The 18,778-nt window shown below is 31.4% G+C and overlaps 2 protein-coding genes across 3 annotated transcripts in view; one reads left to right on the forward strand and one right to left on the reverse strand.

Annotated features, from left to right (window-relative positions):
- The window catches only part of LOC124421612, a 271,374-nt gene that overhangs the window by 121,374 nt on the left and 131,222 nt on the right, over window positions 1-18,778 (reverse strand). The gene's annotated exons all lie outside the window — the stretch shown is intronic.
- Window positions 4,584-6,513, forward strand: LOC124421613. Its single transcript, XM_046956989.1, has 3 exons — window positions 4,584-5,253; window positions 5,590-5,977; window positions 6,214-6,513. The coding sequence occupies exons 2-3, from the start codon at window positions 5,737-5,739 to the stop codon at window positions 6,420-6,422; spliced, it is 450 nt and encodes a 149-aa protein (XP_046812945.1). The 5' UTR covers window positions 4,584-5,253; window positions 5,590-5,736; the 3' UTR covers window positions 6,423-6,513.

An 18,778-nucleotide genomic window follows, 5' to 3' on the forward strand; every position in this document is an offset into this window, starting at 1 on the left:
TATTTCGAGAGAATTATAATATGCTACTATACGACTTTACTTTTCTCTCTATTTTTTTTTTCTTTTTTTTTTCCCCCCCTTTTTTTTGGTCGTCTTTCCTTTTTCTTCATTCTTTTTCCTTTTTCTCTTTATCTTTCCTTTTCTTCTTTTTTCTTTTTTTTTTTTTCTTTTTTTTTTTCTCTCTTTTTTTTTCTGCACTTAGCAACGACACGACAAGCGAAAGAGGATGAGTTCGCTTATTTTTATGAGAGAAAAATAATATGTATGTATTGTATCTACGTACATTGTACATCTACACGTGGGATATATAAAGTAGGATTATAAGATATAGTCGGTGATGTATTTTAAAATCGTATTATTGTTAAATTATTAAAAATTATACGTGTGTATGTGTGTGCGCGTGCGTGTGTATCTGTATGTGTGTGTTTGCGTGTGTTTAAGCGTTTGTGTGTTTCTGTGTGTGTGTGTGTGTATGTGTGTATGAGTGAGTAAAGAGAGATTTATAAAAGAGGATAAAGATTAAACTTCTAAAACAATGGGCCTTTCGTTTACCTTATGTTCCATCTTATTTCCATCTATGTAAATATTTTCTCTCTCTATGTTTGCCTGTCCGTATATTTACCTGTCCGTCTGTCTGTCCGTCTGTCTGTCCGTCTGTCTACCTGCATTCTCTTTCCTCCTTTTCTTTCTTTCAGTTAGATCTCTCATTCTTCATCTTTTTCTTTCTTTCTCTCTCTCTCTCTCTCTCTCTCTCTCTCTCTCTCTTTTTTTTCTTCTTCTTTTTCTTCTTCTTCTTTTCTCTTGAACTAAAGATTAAAACATTTCTTTTCTCGTTTATTTCATAATAATAATTTCCTTTTAAATGGATCAAAAATTCCATGATCAAAATGATCCTGGATAAGATGTTAGATTAGATATATCGTTAGATCACGAACAACAACATTAAATCGAGATCTCTATCGAGTCTTACAAACGTTAACCAGCCTTAGGGTTTCTCGGATGGACTTTGAAAACTTGAGCGATCAACCGTGAGATTGCTCTACGTCCCTTCCTACTGCTTCTTCCGATTCGTGTTCACTAATACACATATACACATACACGCGCACACATACAGAGAGAGAGAGAGAGAGAGAGAGAGAGAGAGAGAGAAAGAAAGAGACATAGACATAGTATATATATATATAAGCATAGTTAGGTTGAAACGTAGGCAAGCGAACTATCGTTCCTTAAACATCCTCCGATAAACGACAAACCCTCAAAACATAATACCATTTAAGACGATACTTTGATCGTGACATCGAAATTTTGGGTCTCTTAATTATTCCTACATTATATTATATATGTGTATATATATATATATATATATATATATTAATTAATTAATAATTGTCTATCATACAATGATAATGATTGATGGTTAAAAATTTCATTAATAAATAAGATCGAAGTAGCAAGCATACGTTATATATTATTGTTATTATATATTACATATATTAAAAAATATATACATATTATTATAAATATATGCATATATTTTTATATATGCATAATATATCGTATATGTATGAACATGTACAGAAATATGCAGACTTCTCTTCGATAGATAAAAATCCAATATCTTTAGGAAGATGTCGAACGAATCTTCGATGTTTTTTAGTTCGCGGCTGGCATAAATCTCTCTTTGGCCGTATGACGATCAGAATTCTCATGCATAAAAGCGCATGAGAGTGAGCAAGCAATTCATGCGAGTCGCGTTTCTTGTTTTCTTCCCGGTACACGTTCGATCTCTCTTCCTCCCTCCCATCCTCTCTCTCTCTCTCTCTCTCTCTCTCTCTCTCTTTCTCTCTCTCTTTTTCATCCTCCCGTTTTCCTCTTTTTCCTACCTCTTTACATAACTTTTATTCGTGAACATTTTCCTTTGCCACGACAGACATATCCTACGTTTTCCTGGCTGGCGACTCCTTTCGCCTTAACGTTACAACTTCAATCAGTTCTGGAGTCCATCCACTCGGTGACTCCGTATGCAACTTTTTGTCTTCCTTTATCCATTCATACAGGACGTTTCACAATGTGTATTCAGATATAAAAAATTATCATGGTTACAAATGTAATATTTAAAAATGTTCTACAACTTACAATAATGAATATTCGAAAGGCTATAGTTCGATCGTATTAGTTGAATAATTAAATCGATTAAAAGTAAAAACAGATCCTATTGTTAAGGAATTAATATTTGAAAAAAAAAAAAAAAAACAATACAAAAAAAAGAAAAAAGAAAGAATAATAGAATTTATTAAGATTACCATCAATGAATTCTCATTGAAATGAAATAATTAAATATAATATATTTGTTATTTATAATGTAAAAATTAATAAAGATAAGATTGTTATGAAATAAAGTTAAATTTATCAAATTGAATGTTTATTAAATAAAATAAGATTATTATTTAATTGAAAATATTATTAAAAGATAAAAATTGACTGTAATACTTTTATGTATCATATGAAACAACCTGTATTTCTTTCTATCTTTTTCTCTCTCTCTCTCTCTCTTTCTCTCTCTTTCACGTTCTCTCTTCTCAGATCGTTTTTAATTTCTTATTCGAGTCAATGATCGTCCTCATTCCTTGCGACGCGATATTCTGCTCTCAGTTGCATCGATAATACAATACTATTTTCTTTCTCTCTTGTTCGAAACGTTATTATTACTATGTACAATATCTACTATCTCGTTTCATTAATAGTAATTTGTATAAATTTCATTTGTCCTATTCCATTTAAATCATCCTGATCAGTTCGTTCGAAAATATTATATTATCAGACTTTCTTAAAACGTTAAACAAAAATCTACAATTAAACTTTATATTATTTTTTCTAGACAATAAATATTATATTCTCTTTGCTCAGAAAAAAAAGAAATAAGAAGAAAGCTGAATTAAAAGAAGATAGCTGAAGATGAATTGTCTCGAAGAAAAGAAAAAAAGAAAAAAAAGAAAAGAAAGGAAAAAAAAAAGGAAGGGAAAAGAAATAAATTTCATGTATTCGCGTTCGTCAATCGATTATAAGATCTTAAAAAGGATAATGGATTAATATCTATATAATTGTTTATGAAAATTGTCAAAGAGAAAAATGTGGTCGAGACGATGACGATCAGGGGAATGTAATTCGAAAAGAAAGATATGAGACAATCTTGGAATATAATTTAAGAGGAAAACCGAAATAGGTGAAACTTCTTGAATTGTTAGTTTGAAATATGTATGTATGTTCGGCTTGTGGATATTATGAAAAATTCAACAAAGAGAGAGAGAGAGAGAGAGAGAGAGAGAGAAAGAGAGAGAGGGCGATTTCTAACGTCTCATGTAATATTACTATCAAGCGAGGTAACTCGAGCTTATGGCAAAAGTTAAAGCTCGAATCTACGTGACCGTGCACGTATCTTCACCGAGATATAATACATCCTACTACTGTCTCCTTAACATTTGAATTATACCCGCGGGACTATCGTGGATCGTTGCTTTTTCCTAACTGGACGTTCCTTTTTGAAACGTGAAAAAATTTTAATGCTTTCACTTTTTGTTTGCTTGTTTTCTTTTATTTTTCTTTTTTGTTTTTCTTTTCATTTTCTTATTTTTTTTTTTTTTTTTTTTTTTTTTTTCTTTAATCATTTGTAAATTATTTAATGATCGTATATTTCTTTTTTCTTTTCTTTTTCTTTGTTTCTTTTTATCATCCGTAGATCAATCAAAATGATCATATAAAATAGTCGTCAGTTGAAATTATTTTCTAAAAATTAATTCACATATATGATCGGACGTATTCGATATCTAACAATATCTATTTCTCTTCTTCGAAATCATGAAATATGGAAACGAACATATATATATATATGTATATGTATATACACATACACATATGTATATGTATATCTAGAATACTACTACACATCTATTCAGATAAATTTCAATGGAAACGTTGAACGACTCGTCGTCGGCCATACAATTCGTACTAATTCCAAGTTCAATCATCCCTTCGACTGATAACCGGCAGCCTTCTTTAGCCTTATACATACACACATATATATATATATATATATATATATATATATATATAAACCATTTTCCAGAATGTGAAATAGTGGTACGATAAAAGGAAGAGAAGGGAATGGATATAATTTGAAATCGGACTGAATAAGACTGACTTTAGTCCGAGATAAAAAGTAAGAGGAAAAGTGGGATCCAGGAAAAAAAAGGTTCCTGAGTCTTCCTAGACTCAGCAACGTCTCATCAATTTCCGGTTGGTCGATCGACATGTTGACTAGCTTGAAACCTATGAAAAAAATTTACGAAGGATCGAGGTCAATGTACGATTCGATTCTTAAACTTCCTCTCTCTCTCTCTCTTTCTTTATCTTGAAAATGAATGAAATAAAATAAAAGTGTCATTAAATTTCTGAACTTTCTTCTTAAAGCTTGTCTATTTCTTCGGCGGCAGCCTTGAAAATTTCATCTTTATTTTTATTCTGAACATCGATCTCCTTAGTGACCTTTTTGTTCGGCTGAATCGTCGAAGAGATCGTGCTCATGTACGAATTAATTTCCTTCGAAAGCCTCTCCAAATTTTTATCGTCCTTGCCCGTACCATTTTTCGCCCTTTCAGATAGAACGTCCTTTTTGACTTGCAAATGGAGCACCAACGACGGCCGTTTCACTTCTTTGTTGAACAACGTCGCCTGCCGTCAAACGATGGGATATTGTTCGATGGTATGAATATTCCCGACGTTATTCTCTTTTAAAACGATGCTTTTTCGAAAATTCAATTCTCGAATATCTCCCGACGGAACAATGAAAAGGATAAAGAAGAAAATATATAAATAAAAGGAAATAAAGGAAAATAAAAGGAAAGAAAATAATAATAATAATAATAATAATAAAAAGATAGAAAAAAGAAAAAAGAAGAAATGAAAGAAAGATAAGGTTTACTTGTTTCACGTCACGAGGAAAACCAACAATGAGAAATCCTATGGCATTAGGTTGAGTCATCAGCTGTTCTTCGATCATAGGAAGAATGTCATTCGCTGAAACACGTTGTCCCTTCTTCGTGATATCCGCGAACTTTTGACCTCTCACCGAACCATTCTCGATCTCCTGCTTCAACAAATCCCCCGTCGAAATCATGAAGAAACCATATCTCGAGGATAGTCTTCTACCCAGGTCGCGTTTACCAATGCTCGGTGCACCGATCAAGAATATTACAGGTCCGGAATATTGTTTCAGTTGATTCATATTATCTCTATTGTTTCTAGAACTTTCTCTTTTACCAAAGCACATACCCATGTCAATCTTTTTTACTATAACAAATTGTCCCTTGTTATCTTCGAATTTATCATATATCCTATTATTTTTACGTATTAATATCGTACTACAATTTTTGATTTATCAAATATAAATTATTTATTATATATATATATATATGTATACATATATATATATATATATATATATATATATATCAAATAGGTTATAGCATGTAAAAATTATTGGTAACAACTTCATACGGATTAAATGATAATTAATAGTTGTTATAATTACAGGACAGATGGCGATTAATATATGAAAAAGAAAAGAAGAAAGAAAAAGAAAACACATAACCATTTGGACATTTTCCTTTGAATTTCAAGATTTCTAACTTCAAATAAAATATCCTTTAATAATAATTAAGTAATAGTCAATTAATTAAAATGAGCGGTAGTCGATTATTTGACGAGCATATAAAAAGATGCGTGAAGAAAGCTACAACGGATATTAGAATGACATTGCAAAAGCTTCAGAGCGAGTTGTCGATATGTAACAAATACGCTTTTAAAATGATGAAATCGGATAAAGAAAAGGAATCGATGTTGAAGGGATTTATAGAATCGGCCAAACAAATAGGGAAAGATGCTAGACAGGTTATACACATCTGTACAAGCGAGGAACAAGGTTAGCCAAATTAAAGTCAACAAATTTTCATTTATTAAAGAAAGAAAGAAAAAAAAAAAAAGAACAAAAAGTAAAAGAATTCGGGGGAAAAACGAAAAAAACAAAAAAAACAAAAAAAACACTAAAGATTATAAAACCAAAAGAGAAAATCAAGAGAGAAAGCCAAAAGAGAAAATTAAAAAAAAATAAATAAGTAAAGAAAGAAAGAAAGAAAGAATAGTATATATCTTTTTTAGTGGCATTCTTTAAGTGTTTGAAAGATACCCTTCAGAAGATGAAGTCACAAAGGGTAGAGGATATGAAGAACAGAAAGAATCCGACAATTTCTGAAGCCGAAATAGATCAGGTCATCCAGTGTTACACCAACAGTTTCACGGTGGCCCAAATGAGACTGTCAGAGGCGGAGGAGCGCTTTCAGGAATGTGTTAAAGAGGCAAAGAGATAGATCGTCCTGCCGTTCGTTACTGCCTTCCACCTCTACTTTGCAAGTCAGACGAACGTATATATATATATATATATGTATGTATGTATGTATGTATGTATGTATGTATGTATGTATTTATGTATGCGTGTATATACGTATATATGTGCATCTATCTATGTATCTACGTATATGTGTCTATACGAGAAAGAGAAGATGTATCGTCGCATTATCATGCTGAACAGGATCGTTCACAGCGGCTAACAGGAGTCTCGATAAGTGCACGTGTCAGTTCGAAGCTCGATGTGATCGCTCTATTTATTTTCAAACCCCTCCTCTTCTCCTCCTCCTCCAACCCAGCCCTCCACACCACGCACCACTGCGCACCGACACACCACTTCCCGCATATTTCTTTAGAAATTTTATTTTTATAAAATAAAAAAAATATATACGTATATATATATATATATATATGAATGATATGAAAATAATATGAGATGTAATAAAATGAGGAAATTAATGCATTGGATCTAAACTGTTTCGTACAGTATTTATATTCCATGTTGAATATATATTATTTGAATATATATATATATATATATATTTATTTATTTATTTATTTATTCAGTAAATTTACATACAAGGGTGAGAAGAAATTCTACCTTTTAAGAGCGTCTCCCCGGCATTCACCCCGTCACTAAAGCTCACCCTCTAAATCGACATACTTTTTCTCCGAAATTTATAGAAACAAATATGTTCCCATTCTCTATTTTATCGGCCTTTACCTTCATTTGTCGCATGTTGTGTGAAACGTACCGTGATATTGCTCATTAGAGTAAAAAGGAAGAGAGAGAGAGAGAGAGAGAGAGAGAGACTAGAATTTAGAACATAGAATCGGAATAGGATAGAAACGAGACAAGCTGCGTAGCCATCAACGAACGCATGTATTACGAAAGGATCACCTCGTTTGTTGCATAAATCGTTCCACTTGTCTGTGTTCTCTCTGTATCGGCCATTACGATCTTCCATCATTCAGGCTCGTTTTCGTGTTACGATAAATTCTCTCTTCCTATTGTAGTTTCTCTCTTTCTCTCTCTCTCTATCTATCTATCTATCTATCTATCTGTCTGTCTGTCTGTCTGTCTGTCTGTCTGTCTGTCTGTCTATCTGTCTGTCTTATAGATAAAAAGGAATTTCTTTAGTAACGAATAGATTCAATTATTTTCTAATCGGTATAATCGGTATAACATAAAAGAAATGGATATCGATCGAACGTATTTAGATTGAAAAAAGAAAAGAAAAAAAAAGAAAAAAGAAAGAAAGAAAAAGAAAAAGAAAGAAAGAAAATTAAAGATATAAAAGAGATAAAAAAAGTTTCAAAAGATTAAATCGAATCGTTATGACTTTCGATTGATTTTATATCGATCGTAAAAAGTTTCTTCGATCGATCGTTTAAATTCCGTTATCGTAATAACACCAACTTCTTGATAAGAAAGGAAGATCGAACTATGCTCGAGAAATGATTTAGGCGATGAGAGATATCGGTCAGTTTTCTCTCTCTCTCTCTCTCTCTCTCTCTCTCCAGGTCTATATATCTCTCTATCCTGCGCCAAGATATTTAATTGATTTAGGTGCCGAAAGCCAGCCTAGGACTTTCCCACGGGATGTCGAGAATGCGACCACCGGATGGAATTCTCCGGACACCTACCAGGATCGCTTGTGGTTGGCGCGGGAATCATTGGTGGATATCGGCATTCGAGTACCTGCCACCGAGCTTGATCCCCTTACTCGAAGGTCCTCGAACTCGCCGCCATTGAGGGGTGGAGGAGTCGAGAAACTGAGACTCCACCAATCCTAATCTCTATGATCTTTCAAAATTCAATTCGAACTTCTACGCGTGCCACACTGATTTCTCTCTAACATAATCTAATAGAAACAGTTTGTCGTATTTCGAAATAGGAATTACGAAGTTCATAAAATATTCGATTAATGTTAACTCCTTTATTATATTATATCTATACATACATATATATATATACATATATATGTATGTATAGATATAATATAATGTATGTATATATACATATGATATAATTTATAAGAAAAATCAAAATTTGAAGAATTATTTTCAAAGTAATTAGCGATTGAGATTTGCGGTTTCTTTTCTTATTTTTTTCTTTTTCTTTTTGTTTTTTTTTTTTTTTTTTCAGAAGATAGTAGTATTACGGTTAATACGAGAGCTTCCAAGGTCCATTAAAATAAATGGCATGACGCGACGTTAATAATAGCCAGACCAATTACAATGGCGGCAGGATTCGGTCCTCCTTTCCGGGGGCCCTTTTCTCCTCTCTGTTCTACCAACTGGTGGACTTTCAATTAGCCTACAGGCAGCACCCTTTCACCGAGCTTTGTCTCCCCGTTGCCTCGTTGCTTTTTCTTTCTTTCCTTCTCTCTCTCTCTCTCTCTCTCTCTCTCTCTCTCCCTATTTATCTCTATCTATCTATCTCACTCTCTTGCTTTTCTACTTCCCTCTTTCTCGTTCACCACTCTCTTAACTCGCAATCGCGTAATCGGTCTTCAGGAAAAGTCATTACGAGAGCAGTCCCACTGCAAATTTGCAATCGGATTCACTCTCGGCAAAGTTCAACGGCTAAGTAATCCCCTCCTTTCATTCCCCTCCCACCTTCCCTTCTACCTATATCTTCCACCCTCATTCGAAATTTGCTATTAAAAAGAGCCCGTTCGGCGTACGATTCGTTTCTTTTCTCTTTTCGTCGTTTTTCGTTAAACGAAGGATAGAAGATAAAAAAAAAAAAAGCAAGAAAAGGAAGCGCGTTTATTTGAGAAATAAATCTTAAATTAATTGCATCAATTAAACCAAGTTTTATATATATATATAAATATTTTTTTTTCTCATGAAAATCTAACGTAATCACGATCACGTTTACATTTCATAATGATTTTTATTACATATACATATTATAATATATATATATATAATATATATATATAATACAATTTTTTAATATTAATAAATAATTATTAATAAATTAATAAATATTATATTTTTAGATATATCTAGAAAATATATATATATATATATATATATATATATATATCTATCTCTTTTTTTTCGTTTTCTCATGAAAATCTAACTTAATCACGATCACGTTTACATATCATAATGATGCAACGTTGCATTTGTTTAAAACGTACTAATGCCAATTCTCCAGAATGAGCTTCAAGGCAAGATTATAAGTTTGGGAATATATTAATCATCAGTTGGTAATGTAATTTCAATTCAGGATCGAACGAAATTCTACAAAATTTCTGTCTTCGTTTTTTCTCCACTGATCTATATTAACGAAACCACGAAGATCTGATAATATTTGACACTCCAAGAAAGATGTTGGGGTGAGGCTGAGGAAACAGGGGAAAAAAAAAAAAAGAAAAGAAAGAAAAAAATACAGAAAAGAAAAGATCCATTTTCTTATCGACGCTTAGCGTCCATCCATCAAACTTGACGCTCATCATGAGTAATCTTTTCCTCTCGACGACTACAATCGATTTATATTCCTGTCTTCACTCATTATCAATATAAGAAATATAAAATCAACGCAGAGTACTATTAAAAATAAATAAAAAACTATTAAGTAATTTAGATTTAACTTTTTTTTTTCTTTTCTTTTTTGTTTTTTCTTCTTCTTCTTCTTCTCTTAACCGTAAAATCGTTAATTTTAATCTAAGCATCTCGATCAATGATATCGGATGATCTTTGAAAAAAAGAGAAAGAGAAAAGAAATATTAATAATAATAATAATAATAAAGATAGAATTTGATTACTCGGAACGATACAAATCTGTAAAAAAAAGTTCTAACGTTAATAAAGATATCTAATTTTAATGATATAAAAAAATGATAGAAAAGAAATGACAGAGAGAAAGAAAATCCAACAAAGCCAACAAAAAGAGATGGAAAAGACAACAACAACAAGAAAAAAAGAAAACCATAAAGAAACGAGACGAGGCGAAAGTAACAAGAAAAAAAAAATAAATAAGGGAAGTTAATCGAATGATATAGAAGTCAGAAAGAAAAAAGAAAAAAGAAAAAAACAACAACATCAATGATTTCAATAACATGAACTCGATCACGTAATTACCATTTGGCATTAAACTACAAGACACATGCGTATTGATTTATCGTGCGTTCTAGTAATTACAGATTATACGGTCAATTGACACAAGACGTCGTGGTCTGTGTTTACAGCATAACACATACTGTGTGGTATCGTGATTAGCCTTGAGAGAAAGGGTGAAAGTGAATGAGTGAGATATATATATATATATATATATATATATATATATATACATATATATATATATACATATATACATGTATGCACATGCTTACGCACATGCATGCACCTACTCAAAGAGAGAGAGATAGAGAGAGAGAGAGAGAGAGAGTAAATGATCGAGTACAGTGGCAAGCATTTGCCTGCAATGGACACCCCGTCCTACCTGCCTGTCTATCCATCGCCTAGTACAGTTGATTCTACATGTTGGGACAACGTCACGGTGCCACCAAGTACCGCGAAATTTCTGTTAGCTACACACGAAAATTATCGACAAGCATAAGGCAAACACGATAATTGACCATGAGGAAAGCTCTACTATTACTATAGCTACTACAAAGACGATGACGACGACGATGATATTGCTTTCGATATAATAAGTGCCAAATAAATTCTATGGCCATTCTAATGGATTTAGAATACAAATTGGATTTAAGTAAATCGAATTTAATTCATCTAAAAATATCATGAAAGTAATATTTAACGTTTATTATTATAAATGATAATAATAAAATTTGGATTTAGTTGAATAAATATATTGATTTTTCAATTGAAATTCTAATTTTTGAACACGTATAACATTCTAAATTAATTAGAATTGATTTATATGAAAATATTCTAATGATCTGACATAAGAATAAATCACGTAATTATGAACGATCGATTAAATGTAACACGATGAAATCTATCTATCTATACATGTAACATTTATTATTATATTTTCTATAATATATATTTATATATATATATATATATATATATATATATGCATAAAACTTTGTGATAACTAAATTAATTTTATCGTACCGCGTAGAAAATAAACATTGAAGTTTGGTTTCACGATCGATCGATCATCGTTCAAATGACACTACGAAGCTTTGTTAGGATTCGTAACTGTAAAGTATGAAGCGTTGAAGTTTCACGCACACCTGTGTTCTTTGTCAAGCAAAAAAGTAGAGATAAATCCAAGAGGAAAGAAAAGAAAAAAAAACAAAATGGATAAATAAAAAAAAAAAAAAGAAGAAAAAGAGGAAACGAAAGGGGGAAGAAAAGGACGAAGAAAAAAAGAAAAGGAAAAAGAAACAAAGAAAAAAGGAAAAGAGAAATAAAAAAAAGGGAAAAAACGAAGCAAAAAAGAGAAAAAAGAAATCACAAATAAAATCCATCGGTTTAGAACTATTTATCGATGATCGATTTTGTAAATTCATAAGATCGTATCACGCGACACCGATACAAATCATCTCCGTATATAAACTGTCCGAGAGGCATTGCCAAAACATATTATCTGTAAGAATGATTTGACAAGTAGCGATATTATCGAAATAAATCAAATAGTTAGTATCAATCGGTGAGAAATTTAAAAAAGCGAATGTTACAATCGAACTCGAGGGGGCTCAAACGTGTATTATAAATACGTTGTAACGTTACAGATAACCAAGAACAAATGAATGCTCTTACGAAAATTCTCTAATCTATTCTCTTCTCTCTCTCTCTCTCTCTCTCTCTCTCTCTCTCTCTCTCTCTCTCTCTCTCTCTCTCTTTTATGCTTAACTCTTAGTGTTCTCGTGTTTATCCGTCAGAGATGAGAGAGAACTTTATCGTCTTTTTCGTCTTTATAAACCTCCCTTCTGTTCTCTCCGCTCTTCGCTCATCTTTCTGCCAACCCGTTGCCGCCGCCCCCCACCCTCCTCTGCCCAACCTTCGCCAATCTTCAACCTCTCTTTTCGATGATGTCGAAGTAACGATGAAGCTTCTCGCTTATATAGTGGCTTTTACCTTCCGGAATTCGCGAGAATTTCATTTCCCGTGAGTGCAAGTTTTTAAAGTACTTGGAGAAGAGACGAAAAGAGATACTTTTCGAGTACCGCGGAGACCGAACTTTATTAATATCCGACAAGAGTTTCCTCAGTCTCGATGGAAAAGAAGAGACATACAGATAGATGGATAGATAGATAGACAGAGTAAGAGAGACAGACAGGCAGACAGGTAGAGAGAGAGAGAGAGAGAGAGAGAGAGAGAGAGAGAGAGAGAATGACGAAGAGTTAAGAGAAGAGATGAAAAGATATTTCAATGAACAAATGCAATAAAAAAAAAAGCCGCTCATTTATTTATTTATATATGTTTATTACAATTAATTATTCTAATGACTATAATCAAAAATCAGTTTTTATACTACATCCGAATATAAACTACTAGTTTTATCTTTTCACGTTTCAGTCATTCATATATATATATATATATATATATATATATATATATAGATGCCTGTATAAAAAAAGCAAAAAAAAATTAAAAATTAGAAAAAAGAAAGAATGATCGATATTATTGGTGATAAATATATATGTGCATAATAAATCAATCGATTGGAAAAAAATATGATCATTTCGAACGAGTTCCCTCCTTATCGGAATACGATAATGATGTGTCCAGTGATTAGAATGAAAAATATGATAGTTACGAGAAAACGATCCTCGCCGTAGTAATTTCTATGACGCGTTTACGAGCTTTTCCAATGATATATGTATGCATATATATATATATATATATATATATATATATATATATATATATGTATGTATATACATATAACGTAGAGATAACGTCGAAGCTTTTGCGATGTATCACGGAAATATCGACGATCGAAACGTTCAGGATATTAGCGAATCTGTTTCCCGTGAAAGCTTGAAAAGCCTGTAAATAAAACTGTTGTTAACATCTTCCTTTTACTTCGTTCTTTTTCTCCCATAGAATAAAAACAAAAAAAAAAAAGAAAAAAAAAGAAAAGAGAAAAAAACATCAACAAAAATGAAACACCAAAAAATAAAGTCAAACAAAGGAAAAAAAAAAAAAATAAAAAGAAAAAGAAAGAAATCAAATCTCTCCGTAATTTAAATCTGTTCACGTGTAATCAATTAAAAGGTTAGACCGTTTTGATTGATCGATTAATTTAGAACGCAAATTTTGCCGATGTCAAACGTCTCAATGGCGTTGATTCTCTTGTTTAAATTTTTCCCCATTGAAAATTTCTTCAATCGAATTAATTAATATTCGTTAAGGTCTCCAATCGATTAACTTCATGATCGGATCTTGCTCTCGTGACAACGGGTATTTACCATACGTCGTTCGTACATACATACATACATACATACATATATATATATATATATATATACATATATACATACAGACATACATACATATATACATATATACATACATACATACATATATAAAGCTTTTGTAAATCCTTAAATCCTCTTGTATCTATACGCGTGCATACATACGTGAGATAGAGATAGAGATAGAGATAACGATAGTGCTAAAAAGAGAGAGAAAGATATATATATATATATATATGAGCAATAGCAATTTCACGCGTAACGTTATAGATGTACTATATTGTAGATGCATCGTAACGGCATTAAGCTTCGATGCAAATTGGTTCTCCAAATTAATTTCATGGATGGGAATAAGTTCATCTCCGACGATTACGCCCACTTCACCCTGAAACCCCTCGCCCCTCCCAAAATGCTATTTAGTTCTGGTCGACAACATGGAGGTGTGTTAATATGGAAAATCAGGAAATTAAATCTCCATCGATCGTAAACGTTAGCAGAAAATTCTACTAAATATCGATTCAAATTGGTCCCTCCCTTTCTACCAAGCCCTTCTTCGCCCCTACCCCCTCCTCCAATCCCTTTACATGCACTTTCTCGTTTTCCTTCGAACGATCATTATCATCGTTTAAAAGAACATCTTAAACATTCGTCGATAGGAAGAAACTTCGTCGACTAGATGGAACTTAATTAGCATTAATTAATGAACCTATCTAAATGATACAGATAAGAAATCGATGAGATAGTTATATATAGTTAGCTATTTATCTAAATATAAAGGGTATGTGCATTCGTTATCTCTCGCTTTCTCTCTCTCACTTTCTCTCTCTCTATCTATCTATCTATCTATCTATCTATCTCTCTTTTGAAGATAATTGACATCCAATTGAAAGTACTGCTCGATGTTATAACATTGTATAACATCGATGTATCGATGTTTCGTACGAAACGTATGCACTGTCATAAAATAGATAACTTTGTTTCTCTCATCGATATTCACTCGGTAATACATATTGTTTACCTTCTCTCTCTCTCTCTCTTTCTCTCTCTCTCCCCTTTTATAAACAATACATTTAATGTTAACACGTGGTCGATACAATTTAATATTAAATTATATTCTTCTTTCACGAATTTATAATTTTTCATGAAACTCAATGTATCTTATTAATGCACATTAACATTATTCTTTATTTCCTATCTCTTTTTTCTTTTTTTTTTTTTTTGAAAAATTCTAGAAATATATATATATATATATATATATACACATACACACATGTACAAAGTTACAAAGAGATGAATCAAAAGAAGAATCGATTAAACGAAAAGTTTAATTAAATTTTTTCTATCCTCTTCTCTTTTTCTTTTTTTCTTTCTTCCTCTTCTTCTTTACTCTTTTCTATTTTCTTTCTTTCTTTCTTTCTTTTTTTTTTTTTTTTCTTTATATTACCAACATAATCGAAATTAATTCGAGTAGTGTCCAGAATCGATCGTCATTCGTCGTTCGTAACGAAAGTGATACGTCGTCTCCATCATCGTATTGGCCGTGCATCATTTTCATTTCGATATATATATCGAGACGAGCTCGTATCGATTTTGATAAGATGCAAAGTGGAAAGTAATAAGCGCGAAGAACTCTCGTGGGTAAAGTGAGCCAAAGCGTGTAAGCGAACTCCTCAAATCGATTGCTACTACGCGCTAAAAAGAGAAAGACCTTCGACTTTATCGCTTTCTCTCTCTCTCTCTCTCTCTCTCTTTCTTTCTCTCTCTCTCTCTCTCTCTCTCTCTCTCTCTCTCTCTCTCTCTCTCTTTGCTATTCTCTTCCATCTACCCCATCTACCACTTCGCAAAGTATCTACGCGCTGTCCCATGTGAGAGTATAATACAAATACACGATAAACGAATTTTCCTTCCATCTTTTTTTTATCTCTCTTTCTTTCTTTTTCTTCCTCTTTTTTTTTCTTTTCTTCTTCTTTCTTCTTTTTCACGAGACTCTGGAAAACTCTCATCGCGTTACTACTTTGCCGAAGATCGAACTAGAAAAAGGATCATCGGATATATTAAATTGCAAAATTAAATTCCAATCTTACATTCCAATCCATATATATATATATATATATATATATATATATATATATATTTCATTCTGTTAAACAAATTAATTTCTTAATAAATTTTCTTTTCAAACATTTATATTTCTTTGAAATATTTATGATTAATTTTGATCGAAGGGCTTTCTCTCTCGCTCTCTGATGCATAAAATGAGCATCCTTTTATTGCTCGTGTTCGCGAGCAATTATCTTACTTTGTAAATTTATGATTTTGATATACGAAATACGTATCCCACTTTTCTATATTTTTTTCGACTTAATTTAATATTAAAGTTTTTCACGTATTCAAACACGTATATTCATTTTATCAATAAGATAATATCGATAATAATATCAATAAATGTATATATATATATATATATATATATATATATACATATATACGTGTATGAATATACATGTGAATATGGTGTCATCTTGAAAAATTGAAATGTCACGTGAGATATTGAACTTATTCAAAAAGAAAAACTTTTTATAAATTTATTTCATATGAAAGGCCGTCACGTTGTCAAAACTGTATGATGTAAAAATTTTCCTTTTTTCTTTTCTTTTTTTTTTTTTTGCAAGCAAGTCGAAGAGTGGAGGAAAGTTTTAAAGCCAAAGTTCATTTCTTTTTAATTCGACCATATATATATATATATAATTGTATTTTTTATATTTTCATATGTATATATTTTTTTCTCCTTTTTAAGAGAGAGAGAGAGAGAGAGAGAGAAAGAGAGTTCAATGGCACTTGTTGATACAAATTCAACGACGTGGTATCATTTGTTATCATTATAAAATATTCCAAATTACATAATAAATTTTTGATTATTTAAGTAATACAATTCTAAATTATTATATCTGGCTGTATGTTAGGCCACATAATTTAAATAGAAAAAAAAATCATCAAACTTTTTATACTACCTTTACGTATCCTTTCTAATTATCAAATCTGAATAAACGAATATACAATATAGAAATATATATATATATATATATATATATATCTTTATGATTTTACGTTCTTGTCTATAGATCTATGCTGTAATTTGTAATAGGAGTTATCTAAATTCCAATTTATTTGGTGAGTCATAAAAATGACATTGTATATACATCATATAAAAACATTTTGAAGCTGAACGATCTCTCGTAAGGACTATGGCTGGAAGTGGAGGATGGGGAGTGGGGTTGAAAGGGGTGAGAAAAATCTCAGGGAAGTTTCAAGAGAGGGAAGAAGTCTGTCTAGAGCAAACCAGCTAAAGTTCGTAACGAGCATTTGTCTCGTCGGCAAATACTGAGAAACATAAGAGGAGTACGGTAAAGTCTTCGCTCTCAAGGATATATGTCCTCGATTTAGGATAGCGAAGGAGATTGGTCTGGAAATGTGTAGTCATTAGCGAGACCACGATGGATAGATGTTCTCTAGGAGAGCGAAAGGTACATCGAAAAAATCTCACAGATACATTTGTCTTTTAAAACGCTCTTTACTACTTTTAATCGACATTCGTCGAACGTTCCACTTTTGATGCCCATTTTGTTGGATACGATAAAACACGAATATACTTCGCTCTTTGTCATAAAACAAAATTGAATTTCATAAATTTTCATTTAAATTCACTTCAATGCAATTCTTTCGATCTCGAAATATTTTGTTTTCTCCTTCCTTTTTTACTATTTCTTTCTCGTTTATATTTTTAAATAAACATTCGTACAGTTAAAAAATTAATCCTTTTACAGATAATTCCAATGATCGTTATATATATATATATATTTATTTATTTATTTATTCATTTATTTATTTATTTTACGTTTTACGAATACCCTCTGATCAAAAAGAAATAGAGACACAGAGAGAGAGAGAGAGAGAGAGAGAGAGAGAACGGTAGAAAGAGGAATTATTATTTACAACAAATTCAATTTGGAAAACGCTAAAACCTATATTTTCGTAAATACGATTCGAAATGTTCACGTATGCAGCCATACACATTGCATAAACATATATGAACCAAGCACGTACTTACCAGCATGCATCATCGTTGGAAAATCGATAATCATCGTACACGGAGTACCGGTGTACATTTTTTTTCTTTTTTTCTTTTTTTTTCTTCTTTTTTTTCCCCCACTAAAAATCCTAAAACCACTCTCGTGAGCATTTTTCACATGCCCCTTCGAGAAAGTCTATCACGATTATCAAGCTTTTTCTTTTCGAGGAGCACTTCTTTCATTGTTATCTTACGTCATCCCACGAATCCCCTAATAATCGCTTTGCTTTGAACATATAACATATATATTCACGATCTTCTTTCAAAAGATAAGACATCCTAATATCAATCGAAATTTTTCCCCTATCGACCATCGAATAATATTGAAGAGACGATATATGTATATATATATATATATATATATATATATATATATACAAAATTATTTTACCAATACCATCAAATACTGAAAGTTTCAATTACCAATCAATGAGATTTCGAATTGATAAACTTGATTATCTATATTGATACAAGGATGAAGGGGGGAAAAAAAAAGGTCGAGCATCTCTACCGATAGTCAATAAAATAAATTTTCGTGTTGTATTTGAAAATCTGAAAAAAAATAATAAAAGTGGAAAAAAAAATATATATATATATATATATATATATATATGTATATATATGTATATATATGAAAGAAAGAAACGAAAGAAAAAGAAAAATAAATATATATCTATATAAAGAAATAAAGAAAATAATCTTCTTGTTCATTTCTTCGTAAATAGATTTCATTGTGATAAATTAACTCTAATCGTTCGATCACTTTTGACATGTGAAA

Source organism: Vespa crabro, chromosome 2 (genome assembly GCF_910589235.1).
Source record: "Vespa crabro chromosome 2, iyVesCrab1.2, whole genome shotgun sequence".
Lineage (NCBI taxonomy): Eukaryota > Metazoa > Arthropoda > Insecta > Hymenoptera > Vespidae > Vespa > Vespa crabro.

Coding starts and splice junctions, on each gene's coding strand:
- LOC124421613 (XM_046956989.1), top strand. CDS start 5,737: ATGAGCGGTAGTCGATTATTTGACGAGCATATAAAAAGATGCGTGAAG. Junction 5,978..6,213: donor CTGTACAAGCGAGGAACAAG/GTTAGCCAAATT, acceptor TATCTTTTTTAG/TGGCATTCTTTAAGTGTTTG.